General features: G+C 43.2%; 1 protein-coding gene across 4 annotated transcripts in view; it reads left to right on the top strand.

Moving 5' to 3' along the window:
• LOC135577386 (netrin receptor DCC-like) overlaps positions 1 to 22,645 on the top strand; it is a 284,177-nt gene extending 261,532 nt beyond the window's left edge. For all 4 annotated transcript variants that reach the window (XM_065046801.1, XM_065046800.1, XM_065046799.1 and 1 more), the window contains exons 24-29: positions 1,685 to 1,914; positions 3,235 to 3,351; positions 5,776 to 5,931; positions 11,557 to 11,769; positions 17,268 to 17,410; positions 18,762 to 22,645. In XM_065046801.1, the coding sequence (XP_064902873.1) occupies positions 1,685 to 1,914; positions 3,235 to 3,351; positions 5,776 to 5,931; positions 11,557 to 11,769; positions 17,268 to 17,410; positions 18,762 to 18,851 (949 nt within the window). In that variant the 3' untranslated portion in view covers positions 18,852 to 22,645. The remainder of the gene's footprint in view (positions 1 to 1,684; positions 1,915 to 3,234; positions 3,352 to 5,775; positions 5,932 to 11,556; positions 11,770 to 17,267; positions 17,411 to 18,761) is intronic.
• The last annotated feature ends 1,140 nt before the right edge of the window (positions 22,646 to 23,785 follow it).

The following is a 23,785-nucleotide window of genomic DNA, read 5'->3' as shown; positions in this document are numbered from 1 at the left end:
CTGGGTGATGGCTGAAGTGCTGAAAACTCCACAAATAGATAATAAGAAAGAGTTTGCTCTCTAGAGACTTTATTCTGCAAGTACAGGCTTAGTTCTGTCATTATTCAAGATTGCATGAGCGTGATATGTATTAGAAGGGCAGAGCTGAGGTCTGGTTTTACATCTGTCCTTAGGAAAAGAATAGATATCAGCATGGGGTGCAAACTGGGTGCGTTTTGTGGTGTAAAATAACTGAAGAACAAGAGAAACTTCATTTTTCAGTTGCAAACTCCTTGTCTTCCCAGGCCCTGCTCCACTTAGCAAATGGGTAATGGACTAAATGTGAATTCCACTGTAAATCTCAACATGAACTTCCAAGGCATCAGTTGCCGAGGTTTGAAGCCAATGGTGCTGCTTTCATGGCTGTTTCTATAGGTATAAACTCCTTGTGTGGTGCAAAACGATCCCACCACCCCACGAATTTGGGGGTAGATGCATTTTTGGAAGCTGAACCTCAACATCATTCCAGGGGAGGCTTGATTTTCATTTATTGATGACTTTTTCCGATGCACTCCCGGCTCTGATTCCTTTTGCTGCTCACGGGCTGTGAGAACATCAATAATTTGTGAGAAAAACGAGGCAAACCAGGCTAGATCGTGGCATATATTTTTTTCAACCCTATCATTGCTGTAGCGATTTGTAGTTACAGCTGGAATGACACATTCATTATCATTTGAGTTGTGTATAAAATTACTTTGGGGCTTGAATTTCTCACACCTTGTTCCAGCCTGGAGAAATGAATCATTTTCGATTGAAAATGATAGAAAATCCTCAAGTGAAGAAAATATTTCTTTGTTTAGAAGCAAAATTATGGACAGAAAGAACTTGAGGCAGGTCATAAGTTAAGGTTGGAATGGAAGCGCTTGTAATTATTCTTGTTAATGAGGATGGCACATGGGTCTGTGCAAGAAGGTATTAAAGAACTGCCTTTATTCCATGTTCTTTATTCCTGCTTGTCGAAATACCGTCATTTTACATAATTAACTTTTGGCATCTAAATGACCAGATTTCTGATACAACTTTCTCACCAGCTGTAAATTATTTGCTCCATATTTAAGGAGGATATATTTTCTTTCAAGCAGAAAAACATGCGTATTTTGTCATAAATAGCCCATGTTGTTGAGGGGAGGTGAAGGTCTAAGCGCAGCAGCGTCCCCCATGGTGTCTATGGACACGTGGAAATACTTTTGCATGAAGAGAAGACTTAATGTTGCTCTGGAAAACACCACTCTGAGCTTTTCAGTAATTAAAAGACCACCTTAGTGTATATTTACAGAAATACAACACGTGCTGCACGCAATTAAGGAGGTAGGAGATGCACATAACCCAGATGTCGCTCAGCGTTTTTTGGTCGTTGGTTTTAGGGGCAGGAATTCTGCAAGTGCTCGTTTTCCCCAGATTAAGCTGGGCAACTCCTTTCTGTTCCAGCGAGAGCGGTTTCCCCCAATTTCTACATCAACTGGTGCAAAAAATGACCATGAAAAACTCCAGAAGCCAAAGGACCACACTGATAACTTCTGTCCTTTGAAGGACACAACCTGAGAGGTTCCTTGGATGGACAGCAACAAGAAGACATCAACCTTTTGGTCTTATGAAGGGGAAAAATATTGATATGTGAGAGTTTTAATCTTCTTTTTCACTGCAGGAAACGCGCGACCCACAGCACCGGGAAAAGGAAGGGCAGCCAGAAGGACCTGAGACCCCCGGACCTGTGGATCCACCACGAGGAGATGGAAATGAAGAACATGGAGAAGCCAACGGGCTCGGAGCCCGCAGGGAGGGACTCCCCGATGCAGAGTTGCCAGGACATCACCCCCGGTAGCCACAGCCAGTCAGAAACGCAACTGGGGAGCAAGAGCACCCCCCAACCCACCGGTGGGTTTTACTGGGCGATTCGGGGAAATTAGAACCATAGAACCATCCACTGGGTTGGGTTGGGTGTTAGGTTGGGAGGGACTTGGATAGATCATCTAGAATCATCCACTGGCTTGGCTCGGCTTGGCTTGGCTTGGCTTGGCTTGGCTTGGCTTGGCTTGGCTTGGCTTGGCTTGGCTTGGCTTGGGAGGGACTTAGATCATCTAGAATCATCCATTGGGTTGGGTTGGGTTGAGAGGGACTTTGATAGATCACCTAGAATCAGCCATTGGGTTGGTTTGGGAGTTGGGTCGGGTTGGGTTGGGTTGGGAGGGGCTTGGATAAATCATCTAGAGTCATCCATTGGGTTGGATTGGGAGTTGGGTTGGGAAGGACTTTGACAGATCTTCTTGTCCAACCCTATTCTGTATCCTCCAATGTTTATTTTTTCCATCACCATCATATAAACTTTCTTTAATTTGATGTTGGTGTTCAGTGACCTTAGCCCGGGTGGAGATGGGAAGAACATCTTCCCAAATGGAAAAACATTTTTCGTAGATGATTTTTGCAGTGGTTTCAGCCTAGGGGAAAACTCATCATTTTGGGTTTTTATACCGTTCTAAGTCCACCATCATGATAGAAAGTCTTGGGAGAGGCTATTGGGTGCAAACAGAGGGCAAAAAACAGCACAGGAGTTGAAGACATAAAGATATTCTGATTTAATAAATACTTCAGATACTTCTGAATACTTCAGATATCCTATACTTATGTTTCTAAATTAGAGCATCCATATTTCAACACCTAAACAGAATTTTTGTAGCCACAGGGACATTTTTGAATTGGTTTGGACATCAGGCAACATATCTCAGTTCTCATCTAGATGGGCTGATTATGATCCAGGACCAAATACAAGAAGATCCAGACGCATCTTTAATTTGCCATAATTTCTAATAGAAAACCAAGATGGAAGAGCCACCCTGAATCACCTGACAATCAGGACAAGGGACTTTGTGGCATCTCACAATTATTTTCATCCTTCAGATGTATTTCAAAGACCAATTCTTGGCTGTCAGGATCGAATTTATGCAGCTTTTTTCTGCTCTTGATACTGGGATTTCAAAAGAGGTTTGTAACAGGTAAAAGAAAGATGCCGCATTTTTATGAAAGCAAATCATGTTTTCAAGATCATTTGAGAGACAAAGGGGATGCGATATCTCAATTCCGTTGGAGAAGAATGCAAACGATCATTTTATTCAGCAAAGGCAGCCCAAGGAGTCATTGCAGGTCGTGATACTTAATGATGGGTTAAAATAACTGAATTGTTGCGTTGTTTTTGCCCAGGTCCCGAGCCGGAGGACGTTGGCAGCAGCATGTCCACGTTGGAGCGCTCGCTCGCCGCCCGCCGCGCCACCCGCGCCAAGCTCATGATCCCCATGGATTCCCAACCAACCAACCCCCGTGAGTGCCGCAACCGACCCCGTGTGATCTTTCCAATTGGATCTAGTTACGGCTCAAGAACGTAAATAGCGTGAGCAACGCGTTCTTCATCTAAAAACTAAATACTAAAAGATGCGAGGGCTTCACAAGCCGTGTTCTCCTCTTAGGGACATGGGTTAGTGCCAGAGTTGGGTTGTGGTTGGACTCAATGATCCTGAGCATCTCTTCCAACCGAAATGATTCTATAATTCTATGATTCTATGCCCACAGTTGCAGGGCATGATGAGGAAGGATAGGAAAGACCCAACAGATCAATACATGGCTGTGGGGCTGGTGTCACCGGCAGAATTTTGGTCATGGGGCGGCTACGTGGCACCTGATCTGCTAACAACAAATGGGATGCACCTGTTTGAAAAGGGGAAGATGATCCTGGGGCAGGAATTAGCAGGACTTATCTAGAGGGCTTTAAATTAGATTGGAAGGGCCATGGGGAGGATTGTCTGGAACGTGACGGGTGGGATGATCAGGTTGAGTGTCAATGGGAGAGAATCAAGGGGAAGGGCAACAAGGTGGACAACCCGGTGGGATCTGTTGCAAACCACCCAACCGGGACGAAGAGGAAGACGAAATATTTTGCAGATAGAAAGCCAAGTACATGAGGAGAAAAGATCCTTTTAACAGATGCTCAGTTTTAGTGTTTATCACGGAGCAAATTTCATGGTCGAGGTGAATCTTCTTCACAGCACAATTCCCACACACGGCTGCTTTGTGTCAGTTCATTAAAAGCCAAGTCAACATTGTTCTACAGCTTATGGATAAACATCCTCTTCAACATATTTAGTCTTGTCAGTCCATTTTGACAATTGATGCCCTCTTGTCTCTTTATTTATATTTTCAACAGCCTAAATCTCGTCTACAGCGACAATGTATTACGATTATTTGAAATAATTAAACTCAGATTTAGTAAAGTCTTATTTGTTAATTATGCTGAATATATTGCATACCCCAGAAAACAGAACTGAGGCTTAGTCAGGTTAGATGCTTTAATTAATTCACCTCCTTTTACCTAATACTGAAATAAATTGTCAGCAGTGAGCGATTAAATAGATTGAAGAAGCGACATCGTCATTCCAAAGTGAAAAACACATACTGTTAATTGTTAAATAATAAATCTGGAAGAATTCAGGCTCATCTCCATAATCAGGATTTACTGGTTGTGAGAACAAATCCCCTCCAAAATGCGCCTTTGCTTACTGAAGCGGGAGAAGCATAAACCTGATTAATTTGATAAGGTTTTTGTGATATCTTCAATGGCTCTAATGCTTCTGAAATGTGGGCGGTCGCAAAAACTGCAGCAGTTTTAAAGCAGAGTATTTAGGGAGAAAATTAACTGAGAAAGTCTTTGCATTTCTCTTTTCGGTGTCTTAGTCTATCACTATTAAGTGCAAATTCAATTGTTGACAGGCTATGACAGAACAGATTTGTTGTCATATCTGCTCGAAATTGCAAAGATTTATTGAAAATGTTTGACGTCGCCTTTTCTCCGGCTTCTCGACAATAGAATATTGCAATGAGTAGTAATCCTGTCTTATTTTAAGGCGCCTACACCCTCAAAAGAAATGGAGGAATGGACTTTGAAAAAGAAGTTGTTGCTTAATAGGATTCAATAAAGAGCGCTATTTTTCACTGGAGCAGCAATGTTATAAATATTGTCAATAGAAATGTCTTATACAGACAAAACGAGGTGGCTGAGTAGTAGAAATAGATGCATTGAACCCAGACAAATCTGAAGCTCAAATCACCCCGGGTTACATTTCATCATGAGGGTTCTTTTATCTCCAAATAAATGGTCCTTGCACCGTCACGGCCGTGGGCACGTAGCCCAATTGCCACTCTGTACAAGGGCTGTAGTAGGAGCTACAAGTAATTGTAATTACTATCTGAAATCTCACAGCGCTGTTTAGAATTCGTGTGTGAAAGGCGCTAGATAAGCCAACCCTTATCATCAATGAGCCAAAAATTGTTGAGCAAAACTTTAAGGAGAGTTTCCGAATTGATGATTGGGTTGAAAATAAAGGAGAGAACTCCCAGGAAAGCCTGAAGTCATCATGCGATGATCCTGGTTTGCAAATCAAAGCGCTTCACTTAAGTCCAACTCAAGAACTCAACGTCAACTCTACACTTTTAGCTACCGCTTTGCTGGCCCAACTACCCCATAAAATAGCTGGACCAGAGACAAAAAGCTATTTAATTTTAGATTCATCGCAGACTGTGCTCGCATTTGTCCAGTCTGTACCAAAGAGGTGGATTCTGTGGGCATCGTTATACCGAGTATTCAGTACTTTGCTGTGGAAATGGTGGTGTTTCAGGTTCCCTACTGAAGCTCTAAGGGCTTTTTCTTCTAAAATATGCTTATTTAACCTCTTTCTCCTTCTTTCCTTGTAGCTGTGGTCAGCGCCATTCCGGTGCCAACGCTGGAAAGTGCCCAGTACCCCGGGATCCTGCCGTCCCCAACCTGCGGGTACCCGCACCCCCAGTTCACCCTCCGGCCGGTGCCGTTCCCGACCCTCTCCGTGGACAGGACCTTTGGAGCCGCCAGAAGTCAGTCCAGCCGTTTTCTTCTCCTTTTCGCTATTCAAGTATCAGTCATTTCACTGCGTTTTAATTTCTTTTGCTTTACTCATAAGGATATTCCAAAAAAAAGCAGCTCCAAGAGCTCTTGTTCATCCCAAGGCAGAATGTAGTATCATCGCTCATTAAAATCATCCCCGATAGCACTTATATAACCTCTCCACTCAGTGTCTTCCCAAGTTCAGCTGCTAGAAACATTTTCTTTAGTATCTAACTTGCTGAAATTTAAGCCAATTGTTTCTTGATTCGATTACAGCACGCACAGAGAGCAGTTTATTATTTTCTTCCTTCTGCAGACCCTTTTATCCTTTGAATACTGTTATCCCGCCTCACATCGCTCGTCTCTTCTCTGGAACGAGCTCTATATTCATATTTGCTCCTCTGCAGTAATAGATTTGTGGTTTGTGTGTTCCCAGAACTATTCTTCACCTTATCGTGATCTGGGGAAAGTGCAGGAGCCTCCAGCTTCACCTTCACAACTCATGAGCCTCTGCCGCACCATCTGTTCTTTGTTCAAGCCTAACGAGCGTGCTCTGGCACATTAATTATAGTTGGAGTGCTCATATTTTCTTCTCATTCTCCCTTCACTCTACTGCATATCGAGCCTGAGTTATTGACAGATTAATGTCAATCTGCTACGCGGATTTTTTGCGCGTCACCGTCTCTGCTGCTGTTTCCATCTTGAAACGCCTGATTCTTCCTCCTGTTTGCTTGTTGCTTTCAGACAGGTCCTTGGGGACTGATGATTGAAATCTAGAGGTGCGATTGTAGGTAAAAAGTGGGTTCGGGTGTCCTCATCATCACCCCAATGCTTCTTTTCAGTGTGGTTGCTGAGGTCTTTTCAAAGCGAGATGGCAGTTTCCTCTGGAGACCCTCGCCAGCATCATCAGGTTTTCATCTGCTGCTTAAATTAATACCAAATGCACCACAAATGCTGCACACAGAAAGAAAATAGATTCAGTTTCTTACTTAGACATTGGGGAAATAAAAGTCTAATTAACCACCCCGTGCCTGATCATGGAGGTGGAAGGAAGAAATGAAATTGAAGCCTGAATATTTGCTCGACTTGCTCATCAAGGACATGAGCATCTTTGGTCCTCACATCTAAAATGTGGCCGTGAAAATGAATGTTTCCCCAGTTCTGCTGATGCTTCAGAGATACAGACAGGCTGGGAAACACCATATGGAATATTTCATGTAACTATGTGTTCCAAACCCCAAATCACACATCCCTGGTGCATCAGATCTACAAGAATCAGGAGGTGAGATTTTGGAAATCCTGTTGGTTCCAAATCTATGGGTTTTCTCAAGTCTTTCAAGCGCAGTAACCTTGAGAGTTGAACAGAAGATTGCAAATAATACACAAAAGTTTCTTCGAGAAGCCTGAATACAAACCAGCTTTAATTATTCACAAGACCTGATGGGCCTTGAAAAAGCTCAAGCTGTGAAGATTTCCGATAATTTGGGCAATTTCCCATTAAATAATTCAGAAGCGGTGGACATAGCTTTGTTTGGATAACGGCTATTGAGGATTATTGAGGTCTGGCTCACTGAGACTTGTGTGTTATTTCCAAGATTATCTAAACCCGTTACAATGTGCAATGACAATTGCAACAGTACTCTGTGGCAGATTGACTCCCAAGGCTCCCAGATGATAGAAAATACCTCCAAATGTTATATTCTCTTTTCTTTTTCTTCTCTTCTTCTCTTTTCTACCCACGGTACTGCCTCACCGAGCATCCTATTGATCGCCATGTAGAAATCCCTGAATAAATCATAGACCAGGCCATTAGCAAAGGTGTTGCTGCTGTAGCGACGATGCTCCAACACCTTCTTCTGGTTCCCAAGGCCCTTTTCTCATGGACTTGAAGATTTGGAGTGTTGCGACTTGTCTTTAGGAGCAACTTTGTGCTCAAGAGGAAACTGAAGGACATGGAGAGTCGGGTCACAGTAAACTTACAATAAATATGCTAAAAAAATCACTTCTTCTGCTATAATAATATCCAGAGATCCCAACAGGGATGAGGCCCTGGTTTGGCAGCGTTGTACATGTTTATAGTCTTGATCACATTATATTTACATCCTGTATAGGTTTAAAAATACGTAGAAAGTCATTAGCAGACATGGAGTAAAATTTGAAGTCTCCACCTACCATCACATACTCGGAAATGTTATTAACTCTTGGTTTCAATCCATGTTGATTTTTCATCACCTCAGGCTGTGGCAGAGCCAATAGCAAGGAATCCAAGTGGGAATATTTTCCCTTCTCAACAGAAGATACACAACGTAAAAATACATTCAGAGACCTCAATTCGTTCATCTGCTTAACAGCATTGTACCAACCAACGATTCTGCCAAAGCAAAGGGCAGATCAAAAGACTTTATATCAAATATTTATTCTTCTGCTTGGTGAGCAGCGTCCATGGCTGTTGAAGTTCAAAGCAACCTTATTCTCAACGTTCCTTGCATGTAGAATGAGTCCAAGTATTGCTTTATCCAAGGCTTCTCCAAAGCAATCAGCCCCTAATTGGTTTTACTGGGCTGTAGTATAGATCTTCATGTGTAGCATAGTATTTTCTTTGGCAGAATGTTTTACTAAACGCAAGATCACAACTAGAACACAGCATGGTATTATCCACTTCGTCTTCAAGGTCAATTCTGAAATAAAAAGGTAATATTTGGATTGTATCAGTAGAAATAGGCAGAATTCTCGGGCGTATAAAGGTGTATAAAGGCAAGTATCTGGCAGCGAGGCAGGGGATTGATGTAGGTGAAGCAGTAGTGATGTGCTCATCTTCATCCATCCTTCAATAAACTATCCATCTCTCTTCCTGCAGGCACTTGTGTGAATTACAGATTGATGGTTCTCGTTACGTTTGCAAGCGCATGCTTCTTATTTTAGAAAATAAAGTCTTCTCCGCGTGAAGCACCTTCATTAGACCACTTACTTTCGATATTTAAACCCAACTCTAGCTTCTGATTTTAATAGAGCCATCGCAGCTTTCTCTTCAGTAATAGTTGGAGGATAACCTGGTATCTTTTATGTAATCATGGTTATGTGGGTCTCCAAATTTTACAACTAAATCTATAAGATAAAATGTACCCATATGGTAAAGCAGTAATTTAAGATAAAGCCTTTTAATGCGGAGACTATTACGCTCATAAAGCTTTGTTATCTGGGAGTACCGCTGCGGAAAATACCAAGAAGGTATTTGATGGCGAAGAGCAGCGTCTGGTTTATTTGTTTCTCTAAGAGCCTCCCAAAAGAACTGTCCTTGGCCTCCATAGGAAGTTCAGACCTTGATGAACATTTTGAGGTGAAGAGCATAAAGATTTTATCACAAATCCTTTATCACCAAGGATTTGCCGCAGGAAGCGTTGTCACCTCAGAGACTAACGTACTGTTTTGCATCTTCCTTGAGCAGGACAAGGTGAAGGGAGAGAAGAACCCAACACCCATGGCAGCCCAGAGCAACAATGTGCTGCGACACCTTGAACGTGTGGGCAATGAAAAGAGCTATAAGCTATGGATTAAGTGACCTTTGAAGGTCCCTTCCTACCCAAACTATTCTATGATTCTATCATTCATGCTCTACCCTGTTACAAATAACCTCAATATCTCTGACTTCTCTAAGGTGAACATTAGGCCTCAGAGGAGAAAAAAGGCATCTGCTGAGCAAAGAGGGAAACAAAAGAGCAGAGCGAGGGTAATGGCGTGATAATGCAAAGAGCCTTGAAGGGGAATACAACAAAATGAGCCCCGGTCAAGCAAACTTCTACAAAATGTAGATGATTTTGACCTTGGACTGCTCCTGTCGTTGGGTTCCTGTCCGTGGTGTTCACTATTGCCCTGGCTGTCTGCCATACTGCCATAGGAACAAGCAATGGGGCTGTGGAAATGAGGAGAAACCCTCATTTCCATTTTTCAAAACTGCTTTGCCACTTAGTAGGTTGCAATTACTTATATACTTTGACATTAATTATTACAAAATGCCTTGAGAGTTGACTTGGCGGCGTAATTGCATGTTATGTGCACGGCGAGTTGTGGTTGTTGCAGGAGGCTTTGAAGGAAAACCGGATCTCTGGAACATTTGGGGTCCCAGTGTAATAACTAATCCTGATCGCTGTGTGTCAGGAAGGTTGTTTTCTTCAGTAAAAGGTTGAGTTTTCCTCGATTTCAGGTTCCCGCATGATTAACTGTTGTGCTGTGAGTCATCCCGCCTGGATACTGTGGAGACACCAGCCAACGCCAACACGCTCAGATTAAATAAGTGCTTGTTGTGATCGGGCTCTTTATTAACCGCTTTGCTTCCTTCCACTCTTCTCCTTCCTTATTTAACGTCAGACCTTGCGGGTGCTGTCATCAAGAGGAGAATTTTTGGCGAGAGGTGGGACAAGGGCCGGGAGATGCCACAGTCCCAAGCACTTGGGATTCAGGGCTTGGAACATATGAGCTGGTGTTTCCAATCCAATTGTCGTAGACTCATAGAATCATTGAGGTTGGAAGAGACGCTCGAAATCATCGAGTCCAACTGTTAAGCCAACCCCGGCACTAAACGTCATCCCTAAGAGCCGCATCTACACTTAACTACATCCCTAAGAACCTTCTTGCTGCTCTCTGGAAAGCACCACTGCAGACTTATTAGTCCCTGTAATTAATTCTTAACTAGTTTGGCTTGTCATGAATAGGCGTAATGGTCAGGAAAGATTTTAAACTTTCGAACGCTTTAAAGCTTGTTGTTTATTCCAAGTACAGTTCCCTTACAAGAAGAAAATCATCTGTTTTCTCTGGAATTCTCCTTTCTGTCTTTATTAAAGACAACGCTGTGGACCAACCCGTCCTGAAAGCTCCTGTACAGTCATCATCACGTTAAAATGTATAGTTTATGGGTTTCTAGGGGGCTGTAGAAATCAAGAGCTTTTCTCTTTGTCTCAACCTTTGTTTTCCTTAATACTACATTTTCTTCTGGTTTCTGATGTGGAAAGTCCATGTCTGGGGTTGATCCCTGAAGCATTTTTAAGAAACACTGCAGAACACAGGGAAACCATCACCTATATATATAGTGGTTGACATGGAACATTGAAGTCTCTGAAGAACCAACTTGGAATATAGGCTAATAAAACAACCCACACCGGCACACTCAATGTTACCTCTGTCTCAAGGGAAAACAATCTTGGTGATTGGTTATGTGGAAATTAATTAAGTCCTTTTTAATGTTGCGAGCTTTTCTCCACTGTGACTAGAACAGCTCTGTCACCATGGAGTTGTAGCTTGTTCCAGTCTCCGCGTGATGTATTTAGGTGTTTATTGATTTTTAATATTTAAAAGCACATAGAGAAGAGAGAAGGAGGTAAAGATATCATTCTTTTTTCTTTTAAATGTATTTTTAAGGAATATATCTTGAGATTCAAATGGCATACGGCCACATCTGGGCTTTATTTGCCTGCCGATAACTTGATGGAACTGTTCACATGTTTTCGGAGCGTGGATGCTCACGCTGCCCCTCCTGTTGAAAATGACCATCAAAGCAGGAAACGGGGTGTAAAAATACATAGTATTTTGATGGTGTTTTGAATGGGGATCATTCCTTGCAGCCGTCACGGAAGGCCCGGCACCGCAGCAGCCGTCCCTGCTCCCGCAGACGCAACCCGAGCACCCGAGCGGCGAGGACGCCCCGAGCAGAACCATCCCCACCGCCTGCGTGCGGCCCACGCACCCCCTGCGCAGCTTCGCCAACCCCTTGCTACCTCCGCCCATGAGTGCAATAGAACCCAAAGTCCCTTACACGCCGCTTCTGTCTCAAACAGGTAAGAGCGACGCCGGGGGGAAAACTCTCAAAGCCTTCGATTCGGGGAAAAATATATCATTTACCAGACTGGAAAAGCCTGTTGGGAGTAACTAACGCAGGCTTGTTCCCCATCCCTACAAAGCCAACTGAAGGGTCTTTGTTTCAGATGGACTGTTGAAAGGAGCAATCCACACATTTGTAAAGAAACCTTCTGCCTAATGCACATATTTTCCCATTTCTACGTATAAACTTCTTTTAGTTTGTAACTTTTAGCTGTTGTATTTCAGGTAGCGCACAAGACAAACTTTAACCAAGCAAGATGCTCCAAGGTCCTCTCCATGGTGGAAACAACCACCTTTTCAATGCTGTTTAAAGCCGTAACACAGCAAAACGATGCGGGAAGCAATGATTGGCACAAACAATAGTTGGCTCTTTGGCAACTTCAATTTGTTGGTAGCAAATTGGGCCCAAACCTTGAAGAAACGTCTGCGAGTGCGAAGCGGATGTATACAATTTTATATTAATAATCCGATATTTCATTCTGGTAGTCCGGAATAAAAATTCAGTAGCTTAAAACAAGTGATAAAAATGTATTAAATGAGAAGGCGAATTAATCGCTTGGTCTCGTTTCCATTCTCCGGTTATGCTACGGCAACTTGAGCCGATGCCAAGTGCTTGAGTCTCATTTCAAGGCTTGGTAATGAAAGGACTATTTGTGGATGCTGAAAAAGAACTGACTGCGATCCACTCCAATGTGCAAACTGCTTAAGGATTAAATAGCAAGCGTGCGAGGAGCAGGAAGATAGTTATTATATAGAATATAAGCGCTGTTGAATGAAGCGGCGGGCTGGTTTCTGGCTTAGATTAAATGGCTTATGGCAGAGCAAGAGGGGTCGGGGCCTCTCCAGCTCATTGCTGGGGTTGTTTCCCAAGCGGCGTCATTTCTAAAAAGCTGGTTTCAAACATCACCCTTGGACGAAATGAGAACATTTCCATAGCTGGGATCTGCTTTGGTTCCAGGTATCTCATTTTAACCATTCGCCCTGCTCCTTTAGTTTGAGTAATCTCCAGTTTGGCTTGGAAAACCTTTGAGAACTCAGCTTTTTCCTGCTTTCCGAGCATCGTTTTCTTGCCATACAGCAAGTTGGGTCGATGTTTGCAACCACAACATCGCTGCGTTTTTCCTGGAAGCACCTGCCATCCATCAGCAAGTAATCCGCTTGCTGACAGCAGCCAGAAGTAGATAAATCCTTATTTATTGGAGAACCGCTTTTGCCAAATAGCGCTGCTGAATTATTTTTGATATATAGTCGAGCCCATTCATCTTGATGTAGTGCTGCATTTTACTTTATGAGGATCCAGCTCCCCTTGTCTTGCTCTCCTGAGTAAACCTAATTACCTCGAAAGGGCTCTTTGTTCTGAAAGTCAATCAGAGTTTGCTTTTTAACCATCATAATTAGGAGATGAGGTAAAGAGTGAGGGCATCAGGGCACGTTACTCATCCTCCTAAAGAATCCCATCATCCTGAGACAGAAAATAGGCTTTTTGGGGGGTAAGTAATCTTCTTGAACAATGTGTAGGACTGTGTTATTTGGCAAAAGTTGATGGCAATAATCTGCCATAAAGCAATGGAAATAAATAAATGCTAAAGCAATGAAAGAATCTGTTGTGCTGGACCCTGTCACACAGGTGGAAACAGGTTGCTGGGTTCTATATGGCATCTTACTGTATGCACTGCTATTCTAAAACCCCCATTTTAACATTTTAGTAGCGTGCATCGCTTCATTTCTGAATTTTCTGCTATTTTGCGCTGTTGGGGGTTATTTATTTCTCTCTATACATGTATTTTCTTATTTTTCTCAATGTACTTGCCCTCCGAGTCACCACCCAGACTGATGTTGCATTTACCAACGTCTTTGGAAATGTTAATACTATCTCCCATTTTTCTTCTGGCATTTTTAGCTGCCCTTTGTGATAAAGCAACAAGACAATAAGCAATAGACTCGCCATCACTTAAACCACTTCAAGTAGTCTTTGCTTTGCTGCCCCGTTTGTTCAATCGCCGATGGACCAACCCTGCAGAATTCAGAAGGGGCGAAAGCGACTGAGAACTGCAGAGATTGATCCAAAGGTTTACAGCAAAGACTTTCAATATCTGAATGATATAGAGATTATAACCCTGGAGTGGATGGCCAACGCTGGTCCTCATGCCATATTAGTAGCAAAATTAATGTTTGGATCGTGCCCAGTGAGTTTGTCATGGCTTTGATTGAACTGATGCTAAAAGTAGGTATCTCCTCTAATATTTTATCTATATCTATATATCGAGAAGATGGATGCTCTGTTGGTTTTACTTGGTGTCCATCATCATAACGTACAGCTTAGATTTAGAAAATTGCTTTTTTAGGGCTTCACATGGGGTCGCGCTGATGTGTGCATCTCCTGACGTCCCAAGGATGGTTCGGTATAGGCCTCGGAGAAGTGGCGGTCGCTGGGATTTGCGCCTGGTAGCCATTTATTATCTCACTAATGAAGTATTTAATAACCCTCTTGAGAAAATGAAACTTTTCAATGGTAAATCCATGCTTTGGCCGCCTCGAGTTGCAACGGATCGGGGTTGTCACCTCCGGCCTCTCGCGGCCCCACTTCCAAGGTTTCCTCTGTTTTCTCCTTGCGATGCTCCCGTTGAGCTGGAGAACGTTAGAAACCAAAGTGCTTTTCATTCAATTAGCTACTCGTTTGCATGAATCAGTTTACTTAGCATGTCGACCTTCTGCGTCCAGAGTTCTCTTGGAGAGGCCTGCTCGCGCTTTTTAACGTTGTCCTTTGTGGGAAGAGGGCTCGAGTCTTGTGCTAATTATGCATTAACGGGCATTCCCTTGGAAAAGGTCACTGCTGTAAGACATAGCAAAGAACTCGAAATACGCAGCGATGTGCAAGGAGAATTTACCCAGGTTCATTTTAGTGACGAGCATCACGATTTGCCTGTTGCTTTTGGGAGCTAAAGGGCAAAAAGATGCACAAGCTGATCTTGCTAATCATCATGATGGCTTCTCATTAGCAATATCCAGGAGGGAACATCTCTCTTTGTGCTGAGAAGTGGATCTTTAAGTCCCGATTACTACAATTAATGAGTTACACATGAGAAATGAGATTTTTACCACGGGATTTAAGGGATTACAATAGCGACTTACTCTGCATTTCCCATGAGCTCCTCCCCACCATCTCAAATATTGACTTCTCCATAAGCCTATGAAAGTCGCACTTGTAAAACAGAGAATAAATGGGTCCATTAGATAACAAATAATCATCACAGATGCAATTTTCTGTGGCAGTTGTATCTTATTATTTATTCTTCTTGTCACAATGATGTCCCAGGACAAATTCCCTGGGCCAGGAATGGGATAAATCTCTTTTTACAGGGCTCCTGGAACTGAACGATGCCACAGCTACAGGTTATTTCTTTGCTGCAGGTGTTTTGAAAGCATTGAGGTCAAAATAAAAGCATGTTGAGAAGCTCCAGGCCGCGCACCAGCCACCTGAGGGTTAATTTGTTCCTTCATCGCTTTATATTTGAGAATCGTCTCTTGTGTTTCTCAGCGCGTAACTGCTGGGTGCACGTTTCAAGCATCAATCCGTGCATCCGCCACACACACTTGTGTGGAAATAAGCAGTTTTATGAAGAAATAGAAGTTGGAAATGCTTCCTTTTTAAAATAAAATGAATTATTTGAATGTGCAGCGCTTAGGAGATGGAATCTTTGGGAATAGCTCTATCTTCTCCCCTTACTCTGAGATACCGGCAAGTCTGGCAGCCCAGTTATTAAATAAGGCTTTAAGCGATTAAAGCGGGGCTGGAAGAGTGAGCGTATCTCTGCAGTGATCTCTTTTAGTTTGTATGGAGCTTTCAGACCTTCATAGCTCCGGCTAAAGCGGAGTTATCTGCGATTCTCAGCCCGACAGGAACGGCGTTTGTGAGTCTCCCTCTGTGCCCCCGTCTTGCAGCTCTTTGCTTTTGATGAACAGGCTGTTGGCAGCGGGATTTCGGGAGGGATTTTGTTCGCTCGTCTGCTCCGTTGTGTTTTCACTACTTTAATTAAAAATAGAAACGCGATTCTTTGAAATACCAGGAAATTAATCTGCAACTCTCGTCTCCCGGAGCTGGAGGGATACGGAGAGCTGTCATGACCACGGTGATTTGGTGGGATTTGGGGAGCAAGAGCTGGGGCTGCTCCAGCTGCCAACTACGCTGGAGTTGTTTTCCAGGCTCAGGAGCTTTGCTTTCATGAGCTGTTAATGATCTGTAAGAAACGAGAGGTAATCGGGTGGGAGTCTGGTGCTGAAGAAAACAAATAGGTGTTTAAGCTTGAGGTTCATAAAGAGGTGGTTCAGTTCTGAGTGGAAACTGGGTGGGTTTGTGGTCCGAGACGTGGATATTGGAGCCCATGTGTGCCTCACATGGATGGAGACATCTCCCATGTGGATTGAGACATATCCGACGTGGATGGAGACATCTCCCATGTGGATGGAGACATCTCCCACATGGATGGAGACTTCTCCCACGTGGATGGCGACATCTCCCATGTGGATGGAGACAGCTCCACATGGATGGAGACATCTCCTGTGTGGATGAAGACATCTCCCATGCAGATGGAGACATCTCTCACATGGATGGAGACTTCTCCCATGCCGATGGAGACATCTCTCACATGGATGGAGACTTCTCCCACATGGATGGAGTCATATCCCATATGGATGGAGACATCTTCCATGTGGATGGAGACTTCTCCCATGTGGATGGAGACATTTCCCATGCTCCTGGTAACTCCACAACACAACCTCTATTATGATACACATTTTCCTAACAGAAAAAAGGCAGGGAACTTGCTGCAGGTTGTAGTGGAAGCAGAACAAAAATTGTGCCCAGGTCCCAAGTGACGTGATCTCAGTTTGGCTCTGTAGGGCAATTTTAATGTTAAGCCTATCCTGGTGATGTTAAAAATCAACATTTTGTGCACCTCTATTCCAGCTGCATCTCCAGCACCTTGTGCTGAGTGGAGGCAGATCTCCCAAAATGAAAGTGTTATTATTTGATGGTTTAAATCATTAGAAGAGAACAAAAATAGAGGAGAACCGTGGAAATGAAGGGCCATTCCCCCAGCCTGGACACTGCTCTTTGGTCTCATTTTGTCCTTTAAACTCAACATCAAACTCAACATTAAACTCAACATCAAACTCAACATCAAACTGGCCAGGCAGGAGCCTTCATATCTTCCTTGGAGTGTCTTGTTCAGAGGTAATTTTCCCAGGAAAACTTAATTTTCTGTGTGAAAACATTAGGTTTTTGCAAAAGAGCGAAAAAGTCACGTCAACAAAGAGAGCAGAGCTCATGAAGTAGAATTGAAGAGCATTCAGAACGTGTTTGTATTGTCTCTGATGCTCCTCCAGGAAGAAATCATGTCATCGCAATCCCCCTTTTCCTACCTGCAGCTTCTTAATGGCGTTTTCTTTCTTCCAGGGCCTAACCTCCCCAAGGCTCAGGTTAAAACAGCATCCCTCGGCTTGGCCGGGAAAGCCAGGTCGCCTTTGCTGCCCGTCTCGGTCCCCACGGCCCCGGAGGTGACAGAAGAAGGTCACAAACAACCGGAGGATTCCACCAACGTAAGGACCTCATCACCTCATCACCATCAAGTTCTATTCTCTAGTCCAATTTACACGTTAATCTTTTCGCTAAGGTATCACTGAGCTGCTGTTAGAAAGCTCATCCAAAGTTCTGAGAGCCAGTGGAAACTTTTCCGTTGACTTTAATGGACTTTGGGGTGTGTGATATAGGGGGAAAAGCACTTAAATTCTGGTAATATCCTCCACGGGACAACTCGCACAACTTCTCCTGAGGTATTTGGAGGAGAGAAAGAAGGGGTGAGAAGTGCGATAAGGGAAGAAAAATAACTTTAGCAGGGAAAATGAGTGTATAGTAATACCAGATAATGGTGAGAAAAAGAACATTGAGGGAGGAGATAAGTGAAACTGAAAAGATGGTGAAATTAGAATAATCTCTTTGCTTCCATTAAGACTGTGTGAGAGAAAGGTCTCACGTGGTTCAGAAGATGAAAGAGTGCGAAAGAAAAGGAATGAGGGGAAAAAAAAGCAATATATTAAATACATGTTGTATATCACCTTGTATATCACCTCTTTTCATCTACTCACACAGGAGAATTCTTTGCAGTGATTTGTCCAACACCTTGTTAGGGAATCCTTTTACATTTTCAACCTAAAGGGAAAGAAGAAGGATTTGATGCGGGTATGGAGGGTTTGGTTTGCTGCCTGGTGAACACAGGACAGCAAGGTTTGATTCCTGCTTTGTCATATAGAAAATATATATATATACACTTCTGCATATAGTTGCAGAAGGATTCTCAGGTTTTACTGGGCTATTTGGCAATGCAAAGTGCCTTATTTTATCCCAGCACAGCATTTTGCTCCCAGGAGTGATGTTGCTCAAGCTCCACAACTGTGAGGACAATTACAGGCAACAAACTCGTTGTTTGGTCAGAATTTGGGGAGAAAGGGTAAAATTGGGGGATTTAGTTTATTTTTTGAGCTTGACTCAGGGCCTGATGTGTTTAAGATGAGCTTTGAATGTCTCCCTTGGGTGCTAAAAATGTTGTCATAGTGGACACATGCAACATAAGGGATAGAGCTGGGAAATGACTTGGGGAAGGGTCGTTAACATTTAAATTGCTCTAGTGTGGTCACCCCTGGTTTTCAGCTCGTGTGTTGAGGTTTTGCAATCCAGCCTGTAGGCAACAACCCATCCTTGAATGCCCTGGGGCTATGAGCAACCTGATCTAGGGGAAGATGCCCCTGCTAGTGACAAGGAGGTTGGACTAGATGGTTGGACCTTCCAACCCAAACCATTCGATGATTCTTTATCCCGGTGGGAGGAGGCCAGGAGGTGCTGTTGGGGTTCTGTTCCCATCCCGCTTATCCGTGTGTGTTTGTTGACTCGCAGGTTTACGAGCAGGACGATCTAAGCGAACAGATGGCCAGTTTGGAGGGGCTAATGAAGCAACTCAACGCTATCACAGGCTCAGCCTTCTAACGGCTCTTGATGAAGCGCTAATTATCCCGGAACATTGCAGCATACCAGCATTTCACACATCCCACCCCCAGAAAATCATCTTGTTGCCGGTACAACACCTTCAGTGCAAGGAAGATTCTTAAAGGAATGCTTAAAAAACAAAAGTAAGAAGAAAAAGGAAAGAATAATAATGGAAATGTTACGGAACTGTAGATCTGGCATCTCAAGTGATGGAAACGGGTCGAGGCGAATGGCTTCATCACCGCAGAGTCGTAGCGATGCCACCGGGTTGCTCGTTTTGATCTCCTAGTCTTCGTAGAGCTCAAGTTGTCATGATTAACTCAAGGTTTGCTCCGTAGAGGTTTGTAGCTCTTTGTCTAGGTCTAGTCTTACCTCACACAAGTCTGTGTTTAAACACAGACCGTGCCGCTAATGAGACAGTGTTGTAGGTCACTCGTTTAGGATTGGGTTTTTTTAAATACGTAATTACTGACTACAAAAACACTCGTTATTATCACATCGCCACGCCAAAAATGTGCAACTTCTCCCAACAGCACAAAATGAAAAGGCAAATTCCCCATTCCTTTTGTCAGCCGTCGCTCATCTCGCACGATGATGGACGTAATATGTGGTTTGCTGTGACACGACGAGCTTCAGCTCGTAATAAACCACATCTGCCCATGGTGGCCGATAAATTAATTAGAAAGGGTTTTCTACAAGGCTGATATTTCCTGGTTGCGATGGACGCCACAGACCATCTTGAGGGATCCCCTCGCGCTTTAGCGGCGCGGCGCGGTGTTTATTGACAGCGATAACTGGCTGAATTGCCTAAATTTTGTGTGTGCACACGCTTTATTGCTAAATTTTCGGTGGCATTCAGCGGTAATCCCTGTTTATGCAGCTGAATCACCACCGGGGACCTGATTTGCATGTTTATCAGTTAGGAAGCTGCGAAACCCAATAAGAGAGTTGCAGATGAATTATTCCATTCAGCTCTGCCTTTGATTTCAAGCTTGAGTGGGTCATAATTTTAGAAGAGCATGGAAGGGATAGGATCTTTACAACCTAATAGCTCCTTTTATTAGGTGGGTAATTATATGTGAATCTCTGAATAAAATATTTGGAGTAAAATGGCGCTGCAACAGAAGTAATAATTCAGATTATTTTCTATGGCCCCGTGCTGGAAAGGAAATCGGATGTCAAGGAGGAATTCAAATGCTTCATTAGGAACCCTAGTGCGCTTGTGAAAATGCTCCTTTAAAAATGCCTTGTTATTCAATTTACTAAGATTTTAATGGAATATTTCTCCAGAGTAAGGAAATTTTGCTTGCGTGGGAGGCTGAGCTTTCAATTTCTAAAGATTTGTAACCAAAAACCTCTCCTTAAAATAAAACACACTGATCTTTCCCGATGAACACCCAGCTCAGCTGGTAGACCTGGTAGAACCACGACCTCCATTTTAACTCCAAGAAAGAAGGTTTTAATGCAGCTTTTCAACATCTCCCTGGCCTTATTTGCAGAGATTGAAATAGGAATAGAAGGTCAAATGTGTCTTCTCGCTTAGCATTTATGAAGTATCTCCCACCCTGGATTTGCAGCAGGAGAACAGAAACCACCCCCAGGACTTCGAAGAGCAGCTCTGCACCTTTTTAGTGTCAGAATACTAATCCGGGACTAAGTGAGTAAGAAGCCCAGCCTTTCTTCTGCCCTTCAAAGTATTTCTAGTTTCAGGTTCAGCTCGTTTAAATTAATAAGGCCAAGTTGACACCGAACTGAGTCCCCATGTCCACGGGGACGGACAATTCTCTCCATTTGGCTGTTGTCCTTGGAGACGTTCCCAACCTTAGTTTGAGGATGATTTTAGTGCAATTCCAAACTAATTAGTAAGTGGGCATTTTATATATTTGCCGTATGTGTGAACCACATAACTTGCAAAACTCTAAACGAGTTTTTAGCACAGAACTTGCTCGTTATATTTTGCCGACACTCTGTTTATTTGCGGTGAGCTCAGCTGAGAATGTCTTAGGATTTTTAGCCAATTCACCCTATTTGTAGCTCATGACCATCTCAACCATGGACACTCTCAGACAAATATAATGAGCTTGTGAGGTTTGATGTTACATGGAAGGGCATTAATTAGTCCATACAACGGCGCTGCCATAAACAAAAAGGGGATTTTTAATCGTTTTTCCCTTCTTTTTTTCACTCCGAGACCTAAAATTGGAGCAACATCAATCCCTGAGCTTCTTATTTTAGGAGCTTTGCCTTTCGCTTATTTTCAGGAGCATCTTTTCATGACCCCTTCTCTTTCCAATGTGGTGTGGGTAGGATGCTGCACGTCTGGCTTGGATCCCTCCTTGACATTTTTAAAGAATATATTACTTTTTAAAACACTTCTCCAAAGCTTCTGCACATGTTTACAGCCCCTTCTCACTCCCTTTGACATCTTTTGCCAAAAAGAAATAGCGCAACCCACAAAATATGAATAATAAGAGGCAAAACGATGGCGTGGAAGGATGGGAATGAGTTAATCATGATCCCTTGGGAAGTGTTGGGTGTTTTCTTCTCCCCTCGGAGCTGATGGGGCAATTCCTGCTGTAGCTCATCAAGGATCCTTCAAATCCATGAGTAGATGCTGGTATGTCCTGCCCTGATCGGACATAAACCACCTTCAGCCATGACCATGGTCAATCCCAAAGTCAATGGAGATGAGGCAAGAGTTTTGCAGCAAAACAGCCAATTTGCAGCCCCCTCGGCCTCAAGTCTGAGCTGGATCCTTGAAAGCTGGATGGAAGAAGGCTTTTTATTTAAAAAATAATTGGTTTTCCTGTCAACTTCATTTCCCTGCATCCCCATCACCTGCTCAGCGTCCTGTCCTGTCCAACTGGCTTCTCAGAAGCTCCATCACCTTTATTTTTGTTAATATTCTCAGCAAAAGGCATTGACCATGTCTTCGTTCTGGTCGGGGTTGGCCGGAGAAGACAAGGCAGCCCCCACGGACACGGATTTCCACGTCGGGACAAGGACCGATGCTGTTTTTATCCTTGTAAAATAGACCCGGCGATTGCTCCGTCGGCAAATCGCCGCCGCGTTTGGGACGGGGCGGGGTGGGAGGGTGGACTTTTTATAAGTAATATTTAATTTATTATTTTAGAGTCTTTTCTTTTTGGATAATTTATGATATACAAGGGATACCTGGCTGGAAAAAACTAGAGCAGGCTGTTAAAGCTGCAGTTGTGCCCATGGCCGCGGGTGCTGGGGAGGATTTGGGCAGCGGGACCCTGTCGCTGGTCACCGTGTCACCAGTCACCGTGTCACCGGTCACCGCCACAAAGCACCAACTCCAGCCTGTTATCCCAACGTCCTGGCACTGGGAAATGCCATTAAAAGGGCTTTGCGAGGTAATTCAACAATTCTTAGCATACTAGTGATACGTTTTTTCTGCTAGAAATGGGTTATACTCCAGCTTTAACTAGCCTTAGTGTGGAAGAAAAATAAAGAAGCTTGTTACAAAAGGCCTAAAAATGGCATTTTGAGCCTCTAAACGGTTTCTTTCAATTGTCGGACTCTAGCGTTGTTAACCAAATTAGAATAGTGACTGCAATATTTAAGTGTAAATCTTGTTCTATGAAAGGAAACCTGCTTACAGGTTCCAAACCGACGACTGTTTCTACACACAATCTTGTATACTACTACGTGAAGACAAAGGGGGTTTTGTAATGCACTGTAGAACAGTCCCAGATTCATTTTTTTATAGAAAGGTTATTCCAATGGTGCATTTTTTTGTTTAATAAATAAAGTTTTGATACAAATTCTCTCTCTTGGTCTGGCGCGTTGTGTCCCAGGACAAACCCGTTGGCTTTTCAAGGTCTTGCCCAAAGCGAACGCCGTGGTTTATGGAGCCAGAGCTTTCATCTTTAGTTCTCAAAATTAATAACCCATTTATGGACACTGAAGCCCTTTTAATGTTCTCGACACGACCTTTTTCAGTATCGAAACTCCTTTTATTTCTATTGGCAGGTACCGAATCATCACGTCGAGCGAGTGGGAGGATTTTTGTGTTTGAAGATTGAGATGTAAAAAGAAATAAGAAACTACCCCTGGAGTTCCAGGTATTTCCAGGGGAAAGGAGACACTAATTTCATTTTATTCCGTCAAGAATTACCGCGTTTTTAAAAAATAATGTGAAATAAAAGTAAAATATAAATTAAAAAACCATTCCAATGATCCCAAATGCAAACTTTGGGGGTTTTGCCTTCACAGCACTTTGTAAATGTTGGGTTTTCTCTATAAAAGGGGAATTTTCCCCTCAAATACCCACCACATTTAAACCCAGAGAAATAGGCCTATAAACCAACCCAATGATTTGAGTGCGTCGAGGCTTTAGTTTGAATTTTAAAAGGCAGCATTACCATAAATCTATCACGGTTCAGGATTTTATGGGTCAGGTGGGATTATTCGGTGTTCACGCACCCAAAGACATCGACCTCTTTGGGGGCCAGTAAATTAAATCTATTGAAGCTTTTAATGTCAAAAAAATAATGCTAGTGTAGGAAATGAATCAGCAGATGGTTTAGAAGAAAATACCGGTTTTAGTTAAGTCAAACTGCCTGCAAGATCACTGTGGTTTTGTCTGAAGACCTTTAGCTTCAGTATTGATGGTCACAATGTGGGTTTTTGGATGTCCCTCTTGTTGCTTTTCCCATGTCTGGAAGAAAACGCTACACCCAGCCTGGAAATATTCAATTATCACAATTAATGAACGAGTCTCATTGGCCAAGATGTTGTTTTCCAACGCTGGGATCCAACCCAGCGCCGTCCCTGATGATCCATCAAGGAATGGAGAATTTCTTCTGCATCTTCTTGCATTTCCAGGTGGTTTCAAGCAGGACGAAGCGCTGGGAGCTGAGAGGTTTGCAGGAGCAGACGATACATAAAACATACGATATGTAAGC

The sequence above is a fragment of the Columba livia genome, chromosome Z, assembly GCF_036013475.1.
Source record: "Columba livia isolate bColLiv1 breed racing homer chromosome Z, bColLiv1.pat.W.v2, whole genome shotgun sequence".
In the NCBI taxonomy this organism is placed as follows: Eukaryota; Metazoa; Chordata; class Aves; order Columbiformes; family Columbidae; genus Columba; species Columba livia.
The sequence above is the reverse complement of the archived record's forward strand: the minus strand, read 5'-3'. Positions and strand labels throughout refer to the sequence as shown.